Source organism: Cercospora beticola, chromosome 3, assembly GCF_033473495.1.
Source record: "Cercospora beticola chromosome 3, complete sequence".
Classification (NCBI taxonomy): domain Eukaryota; kingdom Fungi; phylum Ascomycota; class Dothideomycetes; order Mycosphaerellales; family Mycosphaerellaceae; genus Cercospora; species Cercospora beticola.
This window is the reverse complement of record NC_088937.1, coordinates 937,021-953,983: the sequence shown is the minus strand read 5'-3', so window position 1 is coordinate 953,983 and position 16,963 is coordinate 937,021. Positions and strand designations below refer to the sequence as shown.

At 53.4% G+C, this 16,963-nt stretch overlaps 8 protein-coding genes across 8 annotated transcripts; 5 read left to right on the top strand and 3 right to left on the bottom strand.

Moving 5' to 3' along the window:
* Positions 1-2,431: 2,431 nt before the first annotated feature.
* Positions 2,432-3,520, top strand: RHO25_004355 (uncharacterized protein; the record flags this gene model as incomplete). Its single annotated transcript, XM_065602550.1, has 6 exons — positions 2,432-2,515; positions 2,565-2,614; positions 2,661-2,724; positions 2,776-3,211; positions 3,274-3,278; positions 3,332-3,520. The coding sequence occupies 6 exons, from the start codon at positions 2,432-2,434 to the stop codon at positions 3,518-3,520; spliced, it is 828 nt and encodes a 275-aa protein (XP_065458622.1).
* A 698-nt stretch (positions 3,521-4,218) lies between these two features.
* Positions 4,219-4,653, top strand: RHO25_004354 (uncharacterized protein; the record flags this gene model as incomplete). The annotated part of the gene is made up of 1 exon (XM_065602549.1): positions 4,219-4,653. One exon carries the CDS (start codon positions 4,219-4,221, stop codon positions 4,651-4,653), a length of 435 nt encoding a protein of 144 aa, XP_065458621.1.
* A 375-nt stretch (positions 4,654-5,028) lies between these two features.
* Positions 5,029-5,564, bottom strand: RHO25_004353 (uncharacterized protein; the record flags this gene model as incomplete). Its single annotated transcript, XM_023595274.2, has 2 exons — positions 5,029-5,470; positions 5,524-5,564. 2 exons carry the CDS (start codon positions 5,562-5,564, stop codon positions 5,029-5,031), a joined length of 483 nt encoding a protein of 160 aa, XP_023457993.1.
* Positions 5,565-5,977: 413 nt separating this feature from the next.
* RHO25_004352 (uncharacterized protein) lies at positions 5,978-6,649 on the top strand (the record flags this gene model as incomplete). The annotated part of the gene is made up of 1 exon (XM_023595273.2): positions 5,978-6,649. The coding sequence occupies one exon, from the start codon at positions 5,978-5,980 to the stop codon at positions 6,647-6,649; it is 672 nt and encodes a 223-aa protein (XP_023457990.1).
* Positions 6,650-6,949: 300 nt separating this feature from the next.
* RHO25_004351 (uncharacterized protein) lies at positions 6,950-9,714 on the bottom strand (the record flags this gene model as incomplete). Its single annotated transcript, XM_023595272.2, has 2 exons — positions 6,950-8,740; positions 8,860-9,714. The coding sequence occupies 2 exons, from the start codon at positions 9,712-9,714 to the stop codon at positions 6,950-6,952; spliced, it is 2,646 nt and encodes an 881-aa protein (XP_023457991.2).
* Positions 9,715-10,566: 852 nt separating this feature from the next.
* RPN8 (proteasome regulatory particle subunit) lies at positions 10,567-11,794 on the top strand (the record flags this gene model as incomplete). The annotated part of the gene is made up of 3 exons (XM_023595271.2): positions 10,567-10,750; positions 10,809-11,080; positions 11,141-11,794. 3 exons carry the CDS (start codon positions 10,567-10,569, stop codon positions 11,792-11,794), a joined length of 1,110 nt encoding a protein of 369 aa, XP_023457199.1.
* A 395-nt stretch (positions 11,795-12,189) lies between these two features.
* On the bottom strand, positions 12,190-12,780 carry RHO25_004349 (uncharacterized protein; the record flags this gene model as incomplete). The annotated part of the gene is made up of 1 exon (XM_023595270.1): positions 12,190-12,780. The coding sequence occupies one exon, from the start codon at positions 12,778-12,780 to the stop codon at positions 12,190-12,192; it is 591 nt and encodes a 196-aa protein (XP_023457198.1).
* A 2,131-nt stretch (positions 12,781-14,911) lies between these two features.
* On the top strand, positions 14,912-16,072 carry RHO25_004348 (uncharacterized protein; the record flags this gene model as incomplete). The annotated part of the gene is made up of 1 exon (XM_023595269.2): positions 14,912-16,072. The coding sequence occupies one exon, from the start codon at positions 14,912-14,914 to the stop codon at positions 16,070-16,072; it is 1,161 nt and encodes a 386-aa protein (XP_023457205.1).
* Between the last annotated feature and the right edge of the window lie 891 nt (positions 16,073-16,963).

Genomic DNA, 16,963 nt, shown 5'->3' with positions numbered 1-16,963 from the left:
CCTTGGCATTTGATGACTAATACCCGACCTACCTCTGGGCTCCCGATTGTGCCTTCTTTCCATGAGCAGTCCACACGACATGATTACCTAGTTGCATCAGAGCCTACAGATTGTCTGGCCGCACGGAACCGCAAGAGACTCAGGAGCTGGTCACGAAGAAGCGAAGAAGAAAAAGAACAAGGGAAAGCACGACCGTGCAGGAGACAATTCAGCCCTCCGCGTTGCCCCAGGCCTTGTGCACACTCAAGACAGAATCCCGGGCTCGCCACTTCAAGTCGAGCTTGAGATGTGTTGGCGCTGGATCAGCAGAGCCGCCGCATGACTTCTCGTATTGATGCTTCCGCTCGACAACTATTGAATCGCCTTGGGCGTGCGGCTCTGCATTAGCCTCGCAGGATGCACGAGCATAGCCTTCCTTGGAAAGTTGCCTGAATCTGTCCCGACGGACATGTATGCCTTCCTGGAGACGATGGATTTTCGGCTTTGGCGATGATATAGCTTAGATCTCTTACCGAGGGGCGGTAGATGCACAACGATGCTGCTTTGCTGCACACGGACGCGGTACCATGGCTGGCGAGGAATCTGTATTGGCTATTTCGAGAACAAGGCTGCGATGAGGTTTCGTTAGCGCAGCCTTGTGCGAAACACATTCCATCTAGGCTTGCAAGATCTCGACTGGTGAGCAACACATGCTCGCGGCCTCGGAAGATTCTGCTAGATCTTTCCAGTGTCGCAGGCTCATGCAGCAGTTGTCACATTTCGGCCGACTAGGTCTCGCCTACGATCGAGATATGTGGTCTCAACGCTCACTTCCAGTCCAAACCAGGATACCTTTGCCACGTGGCGGCAAGGCAACGAGTTGCCTCGTGGAGAGGCTTGGATCGTAGACTGCAACACGCGAAATGGCACCAACTGACTCAGAAACAGATCCCGAACATTACAGAGCTCTGAACAACATCCTAACTTACATGTCCTCGTGATGCTACCGAAGCTCAAGGTGGCTGAATCAGATCCGGGAATGAGTCGGGAAAGCATCGACAACTACCTTTGCAAAGAAGGTCGAGAACGCGAAGAATGTGTCAGTGGGGATTTCTCTCAGCCTCTGGAAGGGCAGCCTTGCTGTTCTCCTCACATGGAAACTCTTAGCAGCGGCGTAACATCCCGAGTCGTCCGGTCATAGACTCGAGGCGGCCCGGTGGCGGCGCTTTTGGCGGACACTGTATAGTCACCGCACCAGGCAGCCCCAGTTTCTCCACTCTGACTTCAGCGGAGCATCTAGGCCTTTGACTGTGATGGCTACTCGACTAATGCAACTGCAGATTGTTGCATGCACAGCGCTAACTGGACTGGCTGGCCAACTTTAAGTGCCACAGCCTTGCAAAAGTGACTTACGCTGTTCTGCAGGAATATAAAGGTAGCCTGATCAGATTACCTTCGTTCCCGCCAAAACACACAATAGTGGAAGTGTCTCCAGCAACATTCACTACAAACACAATAACCAACCCACATCGCTGATCCTTTTGCACTCCAACGACCCAGTCAGAGAAGATGCATTTCATTTCCAGCATCCTAGCCACGGCACTATCGTGCTCTCTCCTGGTCTCGGGTTCCGCTCTTCCCGTGGATTTATCTGAAACCTCCAACGCTCTGGACACACGCGCAGACCTGGAGACTTGCCCTGGAATCGACTATGAGATGGTTCGAGCCGGTCGTTTCAAGGTGCGCTGCAATAAAGACACCCGAAACGACGGCGAAGGTGGCTTCAATCATACGCAAGCGGACGATTTTGATGACTGTATGGGGCAGTGCGAAGGCAAATGGAACAGGTCTTGGTGTAGATATGTGGCTTTCCCGGGCCCGATCAACCAGCGAGGTCATTGCTACATGAAGGGGAAAAACCCAGGAGGCTATGTCAATGTCACAGGGACGAAGCTCGGTATTAGACAGTAGAGTTCCTCGAAAGGCTTTGGGCACTTTAGACAATGGAAATCATCGCTTTTTGGGAGTTTGGGATGCATGTATCTACGCGGACACAGTCTGTACAAAGAACCATTTAGATTCTGCTGACGCTTGGTATCTGTTCACTCATCTCGATCTTCACAGTCACTACAACGCTTTTTCTTCTCCACTCCTTGATGAGCCCTCTGCCTCATCCCCTTCCACTCAAGCAATTACACATTGGCTACACCACACCTTTCGGGCAACTTCTCTGTGTCTCCCTCGCGAAATCATGAAGTAATGAAGCTATGCATGTGGGTAAGAAAGGCTCTACAACCGGGGCCCTTTCCAGTGACAATAGATGTGTTGTAGTGATCTTCAGGTTCCACGCTCGGCGGTCTTCATGCATTTCCAACTCTAAGCTGCGCCTCTACCCCGCCTAGACACACCGCATCCCATCTGTCTTGACTGTCTCATGCGATACATCCGCAACATGAAGCAGTCCTTCCAACTGCCCCCTCTGAAGCCTTCAGTCAGCTGCAAAATAGCTCTCGACAACATCGATCTGACCTTCAGAGTAAAATGGACCTACTCGCTCGGGCAGTGCGCCTCGCTAATGTTCGAAGATTGGCATAGATGGCACAGGAGAACTGGGACTAATGATCTTGCAAGACTCGTGAGTTGCGCTTGCTGTGCGGAGCTGATCACGCTGAATCTATTAGCCTTCGTAGGAAGTACATCGATGTTGCTGCCATCAATGATCCGAGCGTGGACGCACGCGACATCGTCTGTTTGCAAATCTCCATTGTAGAAGGGGCCGGCTAACATGCAATGCAGGCCGCGCTCCTAAGACAATGGTCACCGGAGTTGAAAGACATCGAAGTAAGACAATCAGATGTCGGCGAGAATCAAATCTCGTTCTTACACAACGATCGCAAGCGGACCATATTTCTGTTCAATGAGAAATTTAACGACCCGGTGCCCTGGTCGAAGGCAGGTGTGCTGCATGTCGTTGCGTGTCAAAAGGATTCCACTACCAAAGTCGATACCAGCGCCCACATTCACGCGGATGGCGCGAAGAAAGTCCTCGTCGTGGCAAAAGATACCCATCTCCCGGTATTTGCCTCTTACTCCACCGTCTACCCTTACAAGGCCAGAGTCAGAGCTTTCACCATAGCTAAATCGCAGCCAGGTCTTCGAGATATCTTGGCATCTATGCATATCTGCAGCAGAGACGTGTTGGGAGAAGCCAAGCGAGTCTTGGATTTGTTGAGTGAGTACAGTCAGCTACATGTCAGACATCCACTTGCACGAAACTGACTTGTTTGGTCGAAGCCGAGGTAATTGCTCGCGATGCATGCGGTGCATGCCGTATGGCTTACGGTGAGCACAGAGGCAGCTGGCTGAAGGAATATCATGGAAGATCCAATTCGAGGATTATCTGAATTTGTTCTTGAGTGAAGAGGTCCTTGAAGCGGATCAGTCGGTTCGAGGAGGCTATGAAGGTATTGTGAACTTCGCAGAGCGGAGTGAGTTGTTTGCATTTGTGCCGCCGAAGGGGTCACGGTATCGAGAACAATAGTCTGCAAATGTTACTTCTGTGAAAGTGCACCTGAAGTCTTCACATTCGCTGACTCATCATTGCCAAGAAGCAAGGGCATACCACATCTTCTTGCTCCAGGTCCTGTCGTCAGCCAGATCTAGCACAGCTTCTCTGCTCGAAGGTGATTGTATCATGCCGAATCGATGCGACGATGCGGCTGCAATGGAGAGAGCATCGAATATTTGGAACAACAAGCTATCCCTTCCGAGCTTGCGACTGGTCGAGCACAGCCCCGATGCTTCCTTCCATGTGGTACCATTAGCGATGTCTTGTGCGGCATACATGGCTACCCGTTCAATGCTCACCGGTGAGTTCGCTTCAGTCTCAACTTATAGGTTTCTTTCAGTCTGCCTCATTGAGCTGCCGACTAGAGCTGTTCCTTAGGTTACACCAGCTCCTCCAGCCACAAATCAGCCCCAGGTGGGCAGTGTGTCCAGAACGAGATTGGTCGTGTCTTGAAGTCCAACATTCCGTGCTACATCATGGCAGTGTGCTTCGCCGTGCTGGTTGTTGGATGTGCCACCTCAAGGAGAGCCATCACGCAGTAAGAATAGTAACGTGCGATGCCCATCGAGCATATAAGGGCTTGAATCAAGCGCACGGCAGTATATCCCATCACAGCATCATAACACCACAGAAAAGCCTATATTCCTCAATCTCAGCAACCAATCAGCATCATGACTCGTTTCCTCATCTATTCTCTGGCATACTTCGCCATCGCGACCAGAGCCATGCCCCACGGCGCTCCTGAAGGTCCCAATAACGATCTCGTCAGGGATATTGGCAATGTCTTGCCGCAAGAAAGCGACACCAACCCACTTCTCGTAGCCCGTGCCGCCGGCGAAGTGACCTGCAGCGTCGCCTACAAGTTCCTCTTCGAAGACTTCTCTCTTCGTGGCAAGAACGTGCCCAACTCCAGGCTTGGCGACAATGGCTCGAACTTGCGCCAGCAATTGGTCGGATGCGGCGCATTGACAAGATGGAAGTTCGAATGGACGCCGAATGATGGCAACTACGCATGGCGCGCGACTGGGAGGTTGCCGATTGGGACCAAAGCTTGTGTGGGAAGAGCATTGAACACGGCACTCGGCGCCGGAAAGGGAGGTTGCTGAAGGAGTCGTGATGAGCTGGAGTAGTCCTTGGTCCGTTCGGACTTTATGATCGGAGTCGCTAAATAGCAGTAGAACTGGGGTAGCCGGAGAGCGCGCTCTGAAGGGGAAACGATAGCAAAGTCTTGCGAAGTAGCGGAAAAGATGACCTTCTGTGCAGAATCACCAAGGTGTATCTGTCATTAGGTGACTGTGAAGTCTGTCAAGCTGTGCAATCTATAAGACCTTCTTAGGGAGATGATGCTTCAAACCTCCAACTGAGCCCGCTTCGGCCAGCATTATCCGCACTGCAGCGAAAGGTCTGTCTCCATATCCAGGCAAATGCATACAATGACTCCGTCCATGCAATCATTAGTCCGTCTATTCCGCGCATTGACCTCATATCCGGACTACTACGCCCAGACATTGTATACGCAAGTGTCTCTTATCCAATATGTTCCGTATCCATTCGAATGCGTTTATCCCGTTGGGTGTGCTCGCAATGGAAGCCGGCGCGGCTGTTCCTTCCACTTTTCTTTTCACAGTGTCCAGGGCGACGCTCGTGAGAGAGCCTCCTGTCCCGTTGAGGGCTGAAACAACGAGACCGGCAGTCTCAGAAACGACTTCGGTGAGGGTCGCATTGCCGCTGAGATATGCTGCCGCCGACTCCGATAATGCGCTGGTGTTCGCTTGCCATCGGGGCTCAAACCAATCGGTGCTGCTGAAGTCGAAGATGGACCCGACGAGGACGAAGAGCAGAATGCTACAATAAACGCATGGTCGCTGGATGATAAAGTAGGTCGAGAGGAAGAGAACAGCGTAGATCGGTGAGGCGTTCAGTCTGTATGATGACAATTAGTTGTAGCCTACTGGCTGCGAATGATGGTTGCGTACAGAAAGAGTAAGACGGGGATGAACTGCCGCAAGCAGAACATCGCGGCGGGCAACGGCGGTGAGACAGAAAGGGCCGCAGCGGTGGGATGAAGAAGCTGTTGTTATCAAGCACGCCCGGATGTCGTCGATGCTCGGCGCTGACTACACATTGTGTGGTGTAGAAGCCGGCGCATGAAGTGTCGCGTGCTTTGAGGGGCGATGCATCCACTTCCAACTTCGCGCGTCACGCCAAGACTCGGATGCCTGGACTTCACTTCATTTCACGGTCGCCTATCCGGCTAAAAGCAAGCTCTGTGACCCATGGCTCCCTTGGGAACACCGCCGCACGTTCGCGACGCGTGAGATTACCTGAGCATGACTGGCGGTGAAGCCTAGAACGACAGGCATTTCAGATTGACTTCACTTCCATACGCTCGCTCACTCCCATTTGTTCACGAACACGACTACTACAGTCATGGGAAGCGTAGAGACCGAAAACGCCTTCGAGGCAACTCCTCTATACCAGAACATCTGGGACTATGTCAAAGAATACATGAGTCGCTACGACGCTTCTCACGATTTCAACCACATTCGACGCGTTCTGGCTCTCACAAAACACATTCTCGCCGAAGAGATAAAAGCCAATCCTTCCAAGCAATACGACTACCAAGCATGCATTCTCAGCGCCCTTCTCCACGATGTCGGTGATAAGAAATACGCCCAGCCGGGCGAGAACGCAGAACATCTAGTTTCTGCTCTCCTCAGCAAGAATGGTTGCCCACCGAAGAACGTGGCAAAGATCGCTCTCATTGTGGAGAATGTGTCGTACAGCAATGAGATAAAACGACCGCAGCTCGTCAAGGCCCATATCAATTCACATCCAGAACTTGCGATTGTTCAGGATGCGGATCGTTTGGACGCTATCGGGGCCGTAGGGATTGGAAGGGTATTTGCTTTCGGTGCCGTGAAGGCTTCGGATCGCGGACTACAAGGCAGCATAGACCATTTTGACGATAAGCTGCTGAAATTGGAGAGCATGATGAAGACGGAGACAGGCAAGAAACTTGCTCGGGAGAGGACGGAGAGGCTGAGGCAATTTCGAGAATGGTGGGACGAGGAGAATCAGCTGGAGTCTGGCTTGCCTTGATATGCAACGCTTCAATCTTGAAGCTACAGGGGCCGTAGGCTCGAGATTCCTCTTAACTGTACGAGCTGGACGCTTTCCAGCTGCAGTCGCAGCCTTCGCATTCAGCCTCTTGTTTTTCTGTGCAAATAGGGCTTCTAAGCCCACCAGCGTCCAGATGTGTGCAAACGACATTGTGCCGCCAGAAGGACCGGGAAACAGGGAAGCGGGAATGCCGCCATCTCTCCCGAATCATTTGACAAACACAGCCGTGGCACTACGCCGGCTAACGCCTTCATGATACCTTTGTGGCGATCACAATGCCTACTTGATGTAGTTGTGCGCCTTCAACCATTCCCGCGTGTTCTCGAGATCGCGCTCCTTGTATTGGGCACTTCCCTTGATTGTGTCGGAGACAACTGCCAATCCTCGGTCGTAGCCGGTGTTGTCTTTATCGCCGAAAAATTGTGCAATGTCCTGCTCAACCTTCGCATCTGCAAAGCGCTGCAGAGACATGCGGAGGAATCGTTCCAGCACGACCATGTTTCCGCCGAGCTTCTCACGGATAGCAGGCCACTCTGCCTTAATGTACTCCCAAACAGTGCTGCGTACTTTGGAGTTGTTCGCCAGCGATGCACCGACAGTGTGGAGATCCTGAATTGCCACGTTGCCAGCGAATGCGAATTTGAGGTAATCGTTGGCGAGCTCCTTGGTCGGCACCGAGCCCATGGATGCAAGGGTAATTTCGCGGCCGTCGATGGACTTGGTGTTCAAGAACTCTTTCTGCACGGCTCTGTAGGCCTGTTCGCCTTGGTTCTTGATCGCAATCTTGAAGACAGCAGCTCTAAGTGATGGGTGAATGGCTTGGGCATCGCCGCCGACGAAGGCGTCGAACTGTTTTGTGGCTTCTGCCACAATGGATTCATGGCCTGCAAGGCCTGCAGAGGAGATGAGCAGAGCACGCAGCTGTCCAGTGAGAAAGTCGTCGTTGGGCGCAAACGTCCAGCCGATCTTTTCAGTGGCGGCAGACACCAGCTTCAGGGTGTACGCTCTAAGACCTTGAGATACTTCGTCATCAGAAGCAAAAATGCGTCGAATTTTCCCGAGGGTGGTCAGCACCTCGCTCCAAACAAGGTAGTTGGTTTCTACATGGAAGCCTTCGATGAAAGACAGCACGGCCGAGGTCGTTCCGTGACCAGAAACAGCCAGGGCACCTGCGTCTCCCACCAAACCAATCCGATCTTGGATAGATAGCTTGTCAAGATGTTTTGACAACTCCACCAGGCGTGGTGGAGGGAGGTTTGTGCGATAAAAGCCTGTCTGATTTCCGTTGACCTTGTAGAAGCTCGTGTCAATGTCACGATATGTGTCTTCTCTGGCAGTCAATGCATCACGCTTGGCATCCGTGGCTTGTGGTCCAGTCTTGAGCCCAAGCGGAATCCACCAGGTAGTTGTGTCCTCCTCGGGCTTGACATCGCCGGCTGACAGGAAGCGCGATTGTTGGACGCTGATCTGACCTGGCTCTTCCGCCACAGTGACTACAGGGAAGCCGATCTTACGGACCCAGGGATCCATGAACCCCGTGACGTCCTGCCCAGAGGCCTTGCTAAGTGCTGACCAGAGATCGTTGGTGGTGGCATTTGAGTACTTGTTAGCTTTGAGATAGTCTGCCACGCCTTTGAAGAACGTCTTGTGTCCCAGGTGCGATGCAAGCATGCGAATGACAGAGCTGCCCTTCAAATAGCTGATGTGATCAAAGATCTGATCAACTTCCAGCGCGTTTCGTACCGGGACTTCAATAGGGTGACTGGTTCTCAGACTGTCCAGCTGGAAGGCCATTTGCATGCCTTCGGTGACGAATTGCGCGTCCACGTTCCAGTCAGGATGGAGATGGTCGACGGCATACCAGCCTACAAAAGTCGCAAAACCTTCGTTCAACCAGAGCTCTGACCACCAATCCATCGTTACGAGGTTGCCGAACCATTGGTGGGCCAATTCGTGAGCTACGACGTAAACAACCCGGTTTCGGTATTTTTGATCCGAGTTCTTTTCATCGAAGAGGACCGCGGTCGTTCTGTATGTGATGAGGCCCCAATTCTCCATGGCACCGTGTGACTAGAAGCATTGGTCAGTATGTGACAGTAGAAATGTGGGAATGGAGGACGTATAATGGGCTGATGCGTAGATCAGATGGTCTGTGCGCTGGTAGGTGAACAAGAGACGACGGAACTTACAAATTCATGAACCGCGAGTAAGTCTACCTTCGGCAGCGGGTAGTCGATCTCGAAAATCTCCGAAAAGTAGTCCACGACTTGGTGTGCACTCTCCAGAGCCAGCTGACCCTGCTGTTTCAGGCCTTTGGTGGTGTATACTCTGACTGGCAGACTCTTACCATTGTACTTCCGCCTCGTGAAGTCTTCGATGTACTCGAAGTTTCCCATTGCCCACGCTAAGAGGTACGTTGACATGATAGGTGTTCTGTCGAAGCTAACAATCTTGTGGCCATCCTTGCTCTTACGAGTCTCTTTCTCTGGCATGTTGCTCAACGCAACCAAGTCCTCAGGAATCTCAATTTCAAAGTCGAAGGTTGCCTTGAGGTTTGGCTCGTCGAAGCATGGGAATGCCCTGCGAGCGTCGCTGGACTCGAATTGTGTCGAAAACATGTAGTGCCATTCCGAGTCCCTTGCCACACCCTGCGATGCTGGCACTGTAGGCTTGTACTTTGATCTGTAGAACCCAGCCATGTGATTGTTCATTACGCCTTCAAACGCAATCGAGAGAACCGCTCTTGGTGATTGTGCCAGCTCTTGATCGAATGTGAAGGTACATCGCTGATGCTTCGTATCGTAGGAAATGTCGGAAGCCTTGACAGCTGAAGAGTGCTTGCCTGAGTCTGTGACCAGCTCGGCAGAGTGCACCTTGAGCTCATGGGTGTTGAGTGTGATGGACTTTGTGGACTTCTTGACTTCGACTTCGATGTCGACTTTGCCTTGGTAGGTCCATGGCTCGCCAGCAGCCAAATCTGTCAGCGATATGGCATAGTTGATTGGTTTGACATGGTCCGAAAGGATGTCTCGATCGGAAGCCATCTTGACGAGGGTGCTAGAGGCGTGACTGGAACAAAATCGACTGGCGAGGGCCGGTGGGAAGGAATGCAAGAGTGCAGCGAATTTAGACGATCGAGCGGCGTTTACGGGATTCGGATATCGTGAAGTCGGCGCTCGTCTCGTTGTCACGCTCAATGGTCGATGGCGTGCACAGCTGTTCAAGTGAAAGTGGGATGGTTTTGGTGCCCCGCGAAGGATAACCCGCCTGAAACCGAGCACAGCAGCGGACATGGATTCCCATTGACAGCGGCAGCTGCACTCCCTACAGCAGGCCAAACGACACTATAGCTTGCGCAGCTTCGAACACGAGGAAGCGAAACGAATGGCACGTAGGAGGTAGACTAGAAATTGGCTCTGATGCTTGATGAAAGCCCTACGCGGCCAAGCATCGCGTCGACACGTGCCTTTTTGTCGCATCTTGAGCAATGGCCTTCCGCAAAACGGCATTGATGCTGTACGCTACATGCAATCTAGATGTACAACTTCAGAGTCAAAGAGTGCTTCACTCTCCCAGGGCTTGCGTTGCTCAGAGGGCATTGAGCTCCAGATTGGTCGAGGTTATGCAAACACTGAGAACAGAAATCGCGATATATGCAGCAACTGCCACTAAAGTCCCGTAACGTCCGCAGCGGTGGATGAAGTCAGCAGCACAGAGACGGTGGCCCAGACAGCACGGAAGTCTGTTTGCGCAACCACCGACCTGCCTGGAGCTCCCATCAACTAGCCGCAACACAATCACTTGCGCAACCTGCCATCACGAGAGCACGCGACGTACCATCCTCCAAACAACCACACACCTACCACGCCACCGTATAGTACCACTCGTCGTCAACGATGCCAGCGACCACAGCGGAGACGCTGCAACTCGTCAACCGCACTGTGTCCGTAGCGCCTCTCGTCCTCCTCTCGGCAGCAGATCATTATGGCCGCTCGGCAAAAGGCACGCGGAAACGTGTTGTAGGAGTGCTGCTCGGTCAGAACGATGGAAAGAGCGTGAGAGTATCGAATAGTTTCGCTGGTGAGCAAACATGTGGCGCCATCTGTTGGAGGACCATGATCTGACCACATACAAATAGTTCCATTCGAGGAAGATGAGAAAGATCCCTCAGTATGGTTTCTGGACCACAACTATGTCGAGTCGATGAACGACATGTTCAAAAAGGTCAACGCGCGGGAGAAGCTGATCGGCTGGTATCACTCTGGGCCGAAGCTGAGGGCCAGTGATCTGGAGATCAACGAGTTGTTCAAGCGATACACAGCCAATCCTCTTCTGGTCATCATAGACGTGCAGCCGAAAGAAGTGGGCGTGCCGACTGATGCCTACTTCGCTGTGGAAGAGATCAAGGACGTAAGTGATGGATCAGGTTGGGCCAAAGATTGACGCGGCCTGAGTGCTGACTATCTCTAGGACGGCACAACCACATCGAAGACCTTTGTACACACACCGAGCACGATCGAGGCAGAAGAGGCAGAAGAGATTGGCGTCGAACACCTTCTACGCGATATCCGCGACGTCGCTGTGGGCACGCTCAGCACACGGATAACAAGTCAGCTGCAATCGTTGCAAGGTCTCCATTTGCGGTTACAGGACATCGGAAAATACTTGCAGAAAGTCCTCGATGGCGACCTTCCTGTCAACCACGCCATTCTTGGCAACCTACAAGACGTGTTCAATCTGCTCCCCAATCTCTCCACACCCAAGGAGGCCGGCAAGGACTTGCCCTCACTCAACGGCATTGTGAATGGTGCTGTGGGAGTGACGGGTGGAAACACTGAGAACTCGGAACTTGCTCGCGCCATGAGCATCAAGACCAACGACCAGCTCATGTCGATCTACCTATCCAGTCTGATACGAGCCATTACCGCCTTCCACGACCTCATCGAGAACAAAATTCAAAACAAGCGCCAACAGGAAGACGAGGACGCGAAGAAAGATGAGGACAAGAAGGACAAGGAGCTGAAGAAGGAAGAGAAGTTGATGCTCAACGGCACATCGGAGAAGACAGATGACTCCGCGAAGGAAGGGGCCAAGAAGGATGACAAGGGCAAGAAGAAGGGATGAGGAAGATGTCCAAACATTCACGATAAACGCAATACCGAGCATTAGCGACGGCGTCAGGAGGTTTGCGGTCTGGGAATGCGCAGCTCACGCGCTACCAGCATACCGCAGATGGCCGATCACATTGTATTGAGTATGTACATTACTGCGGAAAGACGAGCCACGATAATGTGATGCAGCTCGCCGCGGAATGACGGTTCACGAATAGAAACGCCGTGCAAATGCTGCACAGCCTAGGTTCGTTACAAAATTGACTCTCTGCGACATGCATTGCGCCGCCCCTGCTGAGTGCCTCTACGATGCATCCCAGCCACCTGCATTAATCCGAGATGCACCGTGCATGAAGACCATTGAACAAGGAATGCAATCGGCAAGCCATGCGACGTGCCACCAGCCTTTCAGTCCCCCCATCCGGCAGACCAACCTGCAACCTCATCCACCGTAGCCTCCCTCTCCTGCACGAAATGCGAGAGCGCGCTGCAATGCTCAATTAAAACGCAGGCAAGCAAATGCTTACATATTGGTATATCCTCCCCGAGAGTGAGACCACCCACAAGCCACTGGCCCTGCTGGGCAGAAGGCTGATCAGATGTTTCTGAAGAAGCAGCGGGAAAGGCAGAGAATGCAAAAGCTGGACAGGAGCAATTCCACGCCTCCAATCGCACTTCGTAGTTATTGACGTAGTCGTGAGTAGAAACGCGAGTGTTTTGCTGCTGTGCTGAATGTACGATGTAGAGAGAGGATACTTGTGCCTGTTGCCCTGCTTGGGAATCAAGTTTGAGACGAGTGACGAGACCGCGATCCAGGAGGTCAAGTGCTGGAAGGACTTCTTTCTCGAACAAGGCGTAAAGCGTCAGGAAGATGTTCTTGCCTTGTGCAGGCAGGTCTCTGAGCGGATTCAGGCTTTGCGAGACATTGACATCTGCTGGAGGAATTGCCTTGATCAGGCTCGTGACCCACTCTCGTGGACTGGTGTTTGAGCTCGCCATGTTGTATATCTGGGCAGGACGCTACTGGAAATGACGTCCGCCAGGCATTCTCATCCTCACCTGCTGATGTCAATGTTCAGGCAATTCGTGACGTGGAAGACCCAGCAAGGCTCGCTCTTCTGACGCTGCTTCAAACAGGCGGTCACAGTAGGCATTGATTTGTCGCTCAATAATGCCCAGACGCCGTGCGAGGCGGTCTCTGTGTTGCGTTGTCCGATGCTCCGCCGTAGCTGCCCAGTCCCCACGTCGGCACAGAGAGCGCCTTGCTTTGCAATGGAGCTGTATCGCGAGGCTTCACCAACCAAGCATGTGATGCCGAGCTGAGTTCATGCCCACGCAGCGTGTAGAGGAGAGAGTGTGGTCGTGAGCAGTGAATGTGAATGACGATGATGTCGATCTCCGGTCGCGTGAGGCTCAAGTGGCACACGACCGTGCACCGATCGGAAGGCGCGTCGATTTGAGTCAAGGACAGCGCACACACTTTCATCCTCCAACCAGCACCGGCAGCGCGGCCGTCGCAGACACCAGCACACCGGGCAATGCATCCCAAACACAGTGGCCCCTTTTATCGTTTGTCGCGTTTGCCGGCGAATGGCAGTCCGGCCCAGCGCAAACACCTTCACATGCGAGCACACTGAGCCAGCTGACCGCCGTCCGGCTCGGTGACTGGAGGAGGCCGCCATTGACATCCCACTCTCGGAGGTCACCAATGGCTCTCATGGGACCCGATGGACAACACGGAGGGGTGTCAGCTGTGCACCATGGCCGCTGCTGCTCAATGGCATCCGCTTATGCGCCCACCTGTGCTCGCGCTGGACGCACACTGCAGCAGCTCTCTCGCCGTCTGAGGCAAGCTCCCGAGCCCACGACGGTGCAGATGGACTGTTTGCCAGCAGCCGGTCCACCGTGAACAGGCGTTCATCTGACGCGGAATGCACGCGGGTCTGCCACCGAGGTACCCTCGCGGCACAACTCGCATAAACGACGATACTTTGAGAGCAGGACGGCGCGCAGATGAGACGGTGCATGCCACCGCTTATGCGCGGGTCACCCACCGCAGAGCTCTTTGTCTCGTTACGGCCGCCTGCTGCGCGTGCTCGGCCGGTGAGGGTGCAGGATGGTGTGCCTCACCATTCGCGAGTGTGCAGCCATTGGAACAGGCAAACAGATGACCGCGAGCTCCTTGTTTGACGCAGCCGTGGCAGCTTGGTCCTATCAGCGCAGCCGGCTGCCGCAGTGTGGCGCAGCACTCGACACTCGACACCCCAATGTGCCAGCAGGTTCTGCGGTGACGACGAGACGCAATGCCAGCGCGTCGCGGCCATGGTCGGACGGCTGACAATTGATGAGGCCCCGGGCCTGCACATTGACGACGTCGCTGGATACGCCCGGACTTTCGACGGTTTAGGGTTCGATACAGCCGCCAGGCGCATTTCGCCACCGTCAGCGTGGGAGGGTGACTCAGACGTGAGCTACCCAACTCGCACACCCTAGGCAGCCAATGTCTACGAACGACGATCGCGGGCGCGTGGGCTGGTGTTGGTGTTGGTGATTCGCCAATTGACTCGCCAGCCTTCTGGCACCTTCGTCGCCTCTCTTCCGACGAGGGCGAAGCGCGCACATGACAAGGAATCGGGCTGCGACATTGGGATTTCCAATCATGGGCTCCTGCCTGCCGACCTGTCTTAGGTCCTGCGCTTTCCTTGTTTGTGTCATCTGTCGCTCGTTGCGGTCACCAGCTGCGGAAGCCTGAAATGCTGCTCTGACCCATAGTTGCCTTTCTGACTCCCGGTGGCTCAGCTTCCACTCTATTCAGCAGCCTAGAGAGGGTACCGCTGAATGCTTACCAACAACCGATCTTTCGACTAAGGACAGATTACATTACCCGACGACGAGCACTGCAGTCTACAAGTACTGCAGCTCTCCCACACCCTCGCGATCCATCCCTCCGCGCGATCCTCCATCTGTCACGGACTTAGACGGACAACGACACGCCAAGCATAGAGTTCACGACGCGACGGACTTCGCCACGCGCATTACTCCGTTGATACATAATCCGCCTGTCGCCTGCCTGTTGGCACACTTGCTGCCTGCTACGACACTCGCACAACCGCATTCGCGACGACCAGCGATGGCATTATCACAACCGCAGCAAGAGAAGAAGAGAATGGGCACGGGTTCACACTTGCTCACACCAGAGGAGCCAACGATCGATAGCTTCGACGAGCCACAACCAGTTCGCGTGGTCGAGCCACGCTCGCCACCAGAGTCGCCAGCGTTCCGACCACTTTCGGCGTTGGACGCAGCATCGCAGGAAGACCAACAGCTCTATCCTGTATCCGATTCAACACACGCCCAGCCTTTGTTCCATAGCAATACCACGCCGAGGACGACACCAGATCGCGACTCCTCTGCTTCCGTCGCAAGCGAGCCGGCCACATCGCCAAAGACCCCAATCTCAGGAAAGGATCAACACTGGTCACGCAAGAACTCGTCTGGTGTGATTGGCATCGTGCAACGATACAACGCCGACCCGCACGCCTGGCGTCAGAAGTGTCTGGACGAGCTGATGGAAATGAAACGGCTCAAACTCGAGGCAAGACAACTGCCGCCACCCACTTCGCGCCCTGTGAATCGCGACTCACATACACAGCGTCTCCTCGAGAGCCTGGGCAAATCGCGAGTTGCGAAGAGCACACCAGCTGCAGTGGAGACCATCGAGAGGCGATCGGAAAAGGTGGCCTCGCCCATCAGGCCAACCCGAGCAAATGCTAGCGACGAAAGCCGAAGGCAACCACCCACAAAACGACACATCAGGCAGACTTCGACACCAACCAACACTCTCGCTGCTCTGTCCCAGGCTTCAGCTGCACCCAAGCCCCGCACTCGGCAACCACCAAGCAAAGTGGTCGAACGCAAAGACCAAAGCTGGACCGAGGTGGTGGATTACTGTCCTCCCAAGGAGTCGCTTGACTCTATGAGCAGGAAACTTTCCGTTGAGTGGACAAACAAGAATCATCAGGATCTAAGCCAAGATCCCGATCGCGTCCACCTCCATCCCCAGGAGCTCGCAGTCGCGTCTACACTACGACTGAAATGCGATCGTTATCTACTCATCAAGCGTCTAATCTTCCAGGAGAAAGTCAAATTTCTCAAGGAGAACAAAGAGTTCAACAAGACTTCTGCACAGAACTGCTGCAACGTGGATGTCAACAAGATCAGCAAGCTCTGGCAATCATTCAACGACGTTGGTTGGTTCGACAGACACTGGTTCGAGCAATATTTGAACTAGAGCCGCCACGTTGGCATATGCGGCATATGCTTCGGAAAGAGTCACTTGAGATTTTACCCTTGCCAGCACTTTGATTGGACACGGCTTCTGCGACTATTGGTCACGACCAGACTTCGCTTCTTCACCACAGACTGGCTTTTCCTTTTTTTTTTCTGCTTGGACACAGCACGGCGTTATTTGATTTTCGGGACGCAAGGGGAATTTGGCATCTGCATGAATCTGGCTTGCTCTGGCAGCACAGGCCTTGAACGACTTGATGATTTGCATGGATGCATGGACATGAATCACAGCGATTAGCACGCCACGGGAATGCCGGACGCTCCCCTCAGTTGCGAGCAGGATGATGGCGCAGCACAGTCATGCATTGGACGACACTTTTGGTTTTGGTTGTTATTAGAGATACCCCCCGCTCGAGCTTTAACTTAGGCTATAGCATGACAGTCGCTAGAGACCCTTCTTTTGAATTCTTTCTCCCATAACTTCCACTTCCGGCAATTTTCTTACTGAGACAGGTAGGCGATCCATTTCGGGATCTGAGGGTTGTGGAAGCCAATAGGCATGCGCGGCGAGTTTGCAGACGTGATGAAGACATCCGCATCCGCGCGTCTGGCGAGAATTGATAGAATAGTACGACCACTTCGTGCCGAGTGAACAAGTGATGCCGAAATGCAGCGCCAGCAATGTCACAGGCTCACGAGCTTGTATCAGACTAAGAGAACGGCATTGTCATTATGCTGTTAATTTGATGGATGGTGAATACTGGTGAACAGTGGTGGAGTTTAGTTGTATTGCTGGGCGTTCACATGAAGCCACGAATTGGTATCCGTGCATCCACACCCTTGAACGCGAATGTCTCGGGGATCCTCGTTTCAAAGTCTAGACTACGCGTGC